The sequence below is a fragment of the Lacerta agilis genome, chromosome 8, assembly GCF_009819535.1.
Source record: "Lacerta agilis isolate rLacAgi1 chromosome 8, rLacAgi1.pri, whole genome shotgun sequence".
NCBI lineage: Eukaryota > Metazoa > Chordata > Lepidosauria > Squamata > Lacertidae > Lacerta > Lacerta agilis.
The window spans coordinates 69,375,847-69,380,342 of record NC_046319.1 but is presented as its reverse complement, the minus strand read 5'-3'; the positions used below and the strand labels follow the sequence as shown (position 1 = coordinate 69,380,342).

The 4,496-nt window shown below is 43.3% G+C and overlaps 1 protein-coding gene across 1 annotated transcript; it reads right to left on the bottom strand.

Moving 5' to 3' along the window:
- Window positions 1-681: 681 nt before the first annotated feature.
- Window positions 682-1,753, bottom strand: LOC117052342 (vomeronasal type-2 receptor 26-like). The gene has a single exon (XM_033159196.1). It carries the CDS (start codon window positions 1,724-1,726, stop codon window positions 758-760), a length of 969 nt encoding a protein of 322 aa, XP_033015087.1. The 5' UTR covers window positions 1,727-1,753; the 3' UTR covers window positions 682-757.
- Between the last annotated feature and the right edge of the window lie 2,743 nt (window positions 1,754-4,496).

Sequence of the window (4,496 nt, the reverse complement as noted above, 5' to 3'; positions counted from 1 at the left end):
GAAGCTCAGACATGTTGGGTGGTATCCAACTAACATGTCCCACCAGGGCAAGGATTTACACTTGCACAATTGAACTTTCCCCAACTCCCCCACAACTAAATCTCCCCCAATCCTCTGGTGCAGGGGAATGAGAGGCAGGAAAGTTCTGTTGTGCAAGGGTAAATCCTTGCATTGATAGGATGCATTAGTTGGATATCACCCAACATGTGCTTCACCCCATTATGTGTAAGGTAAGAAAACATTAGAGCAGGTTTCACAGCTCTCCACATGAAGCAGTCACTGAAGTGGGATTGTAGTGGGCAGAACGGCATCACACAACACGACAGCCACCCACCCACCCACCCTTCTACCCACCCACACTACTGTTAATAAGGGAGAGGCTTTTGGCAGCCACCACACATAGTTTGTGCCTGGTGAGGTTTGAACCTTTCTCTATCCTGCTTCCAAGATGAACTTGTGAGCAAGTATATCGCACTGAGGATCCTGTGAAGGATTGGCCTCTTGGAAGTTCAAAGCAAATCAGAAAGTTTGGGATTCACTCACATATATCATCTGTGAAACTATTTGCTGACAATGTGCTCTTTTTGATCTTATCTGGCTGGAGCAGTAGGCCATGCCAGTTGCCAAGGAAGATGTCACCAAGTGAAAACACACTTGCTAATCAGATAAAAAAAGAAGAGAGATTGGCTTGCCGAATCTTCAGATATCCAATTGCTGGCGATCAACCACACAACATGAAGCATTTCAGCCTCCAGATTTAAAGCTGTTGGACTCCAGAGTTTAATTTTCTACTGAAATGCTCCCGGCTGTTCTGATCTGGCCACAGCAGAATAATATAACACTTGGGGAAGAAGATGCAGCCTAGTAACCCAGCACTGGAGGCCAAAATAGAGAAGATCTCCACAGCCACCATATATTTCCCTTTGGTGCTCAGGTAGCTTGGGATGAAGGATGCCCAGACGCTGCAGAAAACTAGCATACTGAAGGTGATGAATTTGGCTTCATTGAAGCTGTCAGGTAGCTTCCTGGCCAGGAAGGCAACCATGAAGCTCACCAAAGCCAAGAGACCCATGTAACCTAGGATGCAGTAGAAGGCAGTGATGGAGCCCTCGTTGCACTCAAGGATAATGTACCCAGGCTCCGAGTAGGTATCAAAATCTGGGAATGGGGGAGAGGTTCCGAGCCAGACCACGCAGATCCCAGCCTGGATGAGAGAACAGAACAGCACAAAGCCATGTGCAGCTCTGGGTCTCAGCCATTTCCGCATTCTGTTCCCTGGCTTTGTGGCATTGAAGGCCAGAACCACAGTGATGGTTTTGGCCAAGACCGTAGCAAGAGAGATTGAGAAAATGACGCCAAAAGCTGTCTGCCGGAGAAGGCAAGTCTCCATCCTTGGCTGGCCAATGAAGAGCAAGGAGCAGAGGAAGCAGAGCATTAGGGAGGAGAGGAGGATGTAGCTGAGATCTCGGTTGTTGGCTTTGACTATGGGAGAGTCTCGGTGTTTAATAAAGGTTCCTAGCAAAAATATAGCCAACAGCAAGAAAGAAAGAGCAGAGGAAGCTAAAGCAATCCCCAGGGACTCATTATAGGACAGGAAACTTAGGTTTTTGGGAACACACTTGTTTTTGGCTTCATTTGGATAGTAGTTCTCTTTGCATGACTCACAGCGGTCCATATCTGGAAAACACAAATTGGATCTCACTATTGACCATATAGACCCATGCATCCATCTTATTGATCAGATGAGTTGTGCTGTAGCCTGGTCCCCCCAGAAGCCCAGTGCTGGTAATAGCATGTGTAACTTTAGAGGAATACATATATAAAGCTCAACTGATATACCTACCCTACCTTTCCTAAGCCAGGTGAAACAGAAAAGCCTTGATCTGAGTTTTGGCTGGTTTCCAAGGGGAAAATATTATGCACTCTGCGGTCACCATAGGGCATTGGGTTAACTGTGAGGACGGTCTGATCTAGCAGGACTTTTCTTATGTTCTCATGATCTTTACCCATGCCATGACAAATCCACATATCCTCCTGCCCCATCCTATCTCTGGCCAACAACATAGAGCTGGATAGGAAAATTCATACAAGGTGAAGGCAATCATATTGCTACAAAGAAAAAATGAAAACCATGCAGAGCTTTGGGAAGGCAAAATACCCTTTGACAAAACTGTGTAAATGTTGACCATATTTCTATAAATGTACTGTTTTAAACTCCTGAATTCCTTTCTCCTAAATAATGTTAATTTAGGTATGAGTAACAATTTAGGTGCTGGAGGAGACTCTTGAGAGTCCATGGACTGCAAGAAGATCAAACCTATCCATTCTGAAGAAAATCAGCCCTGAGTGCTCACTGGAAGGACAGATCCTGAAGCTGAGGCTCCAATACTTTGGCCACCTCATGAGAAGAGAAGACTCCCTGGAAAAGACCCTGGTGTTGGGAAAGATGGAGGGCACAAGGAGAAGGGGATGACAGAGGATGAGATGGTTGGACAGTGTTCTCGAAGCTACCAACATGAGTCTGATCAAACTGCGGGAGGCAGTGGAAGACAGGAGTGCCTGGCGTGCTCTGGTCCATGGGGTCATGAAGAGTCGGACACGACTAAACGACTAAACAACAACAACAATTTTCCAGTGCTTGTTAAGCTAATATTTAAGACATAGTCATATTAAAACTCTCCACTTTGGGGCAGCCAAACTTTTTGCTGCTGCAATCATACAGGCAAAAATATTTGTAAGTTATTTTATATTGACAGTGCAGTATAGTTTAACGGCCATGACAACAACAATACGTATAATAGTATCACATATTGGAAATGTTATTGATAATAATTTAACAACCATTTCCCATTTGGCCATTGAATGGAATGCCATTTCCATAGTCTTCCTTGACGCTACCTCTTTGTTCAAAGCTGCCTTAACAAATTAAGCAGCTCGTCTACATTTAATCGATCACATGCACATTCATTCTATCTCCCCTAAAAAGAAAAAGAAAAAGATACTACTCATTCTTTAAACACTGGCTGAAACAAATAAATGGGTTAGTGACTTACTAGATTCCAGTCCATCAGTGCTATGCACAGGTGGTTTATGCTGGGAACATTCATAAATTATTTTATCCTGAGTTTGGATCCAAGATGAAAAATGTGAACATCAAAACAAAAGCAGAACAAACAAGAGAACACAAACATAGCTATATATGTTTATATAGTCAAGCAATGCCTTGGCCACATTCTTACCAATTTGGGTGGAGATCTGGTCAGGTAGGCACCGGACACATTTGAAGCAGCAGCTGGGCCTTCCCTTTTCAGCCACTTTTCTAAGTCCAGGGAGGCAGCTCTCACTGCAGATGGAGCGCGGATGCTAAAGAAGAACAGGAGGAAATGCGTGGCTGTTTTGCAAACTATGGCATTCAGTCACATATTGGCAGATTCAGGTTGTGCCCTTATTGTTGATTTGGCACACTTGCCATGTAGCGTGCCTTGAGCTTCCTTGATTAACCAGCTGGCTGCCCTCAGGTGTTGCAGAAGTTGCAGGAGCTGTTACCCTGAACAACTAGGTAAAAGAGTTTCCTGGGAGGCTGGAGGAACAACGCTGGAACTATTCTTGGGTTGGGGCAACTGGCTAAAATGTTTTTAAAAGGTTTTAAATCATTTTAAATGGTTCTAACTTTGGTTCCTCTGTTTCATTTTTGTTGGGTTGGTGTTGGTTAAATGTTTAGTTGTGTTTGGCAGTTATTTTAATTTGGGTATAACTGTAAACTGTTGATTATTGTTGTTGTTGTTGTTGTTGTTGTTATCAGTGTTGTTGTTATTGGTTTCTGTTCATTTGTTTGTTGCTTATACAGTATATTTTGTTTTTAAAAGTTTGAAGTTTTGTTGTGTTTTTATATATGTTGTATGCTGCCAAGAGTTGCTGGGGAAACCTAGCCAGATGAGCAGGATATAAATTACAGTATATTATTATTATTAACCACTCTGGGTTGTGTGAAGGTAATAGGGATCTCGCAAGAACTCACAGGGCCCTTACCAAACCACAGATATCATGATTATTGGAGGGAAACCATAACTATCTGAAGTAGTATGATACTGCTTTGAATCTATAAAACACATGGGGCCTTGATTCAGCCCCATAAACCACCCATCATACCTCACTTGGGTGGAGAAGCCATAGCAGAGTCTTTCTTGAGTCTCACCTGCCATAATAGTTCCTTCCAGACAACCTTAGCATCATCGAAAAAGATGTCTTGGCCATGGTGCTTCACTCCTCCAACTTTCATGCTAACCAGGGAGCTGTTAGGGAAAACGATCCAATTTAAAATATCATAAGTAGCCGTGGAGTCTCCATTCCCATCAAAATAAATCTCCTCTCCAGCACTGTTATTGAATCGGACCTTCTTCAGAAACATGTGGAGCTGACGGCAGAGATTGCAAGGGAGGGAGAAATCTCTCTTCATTAATGTGTGATCTAATAATTATGACTGCCAACTGATAGAA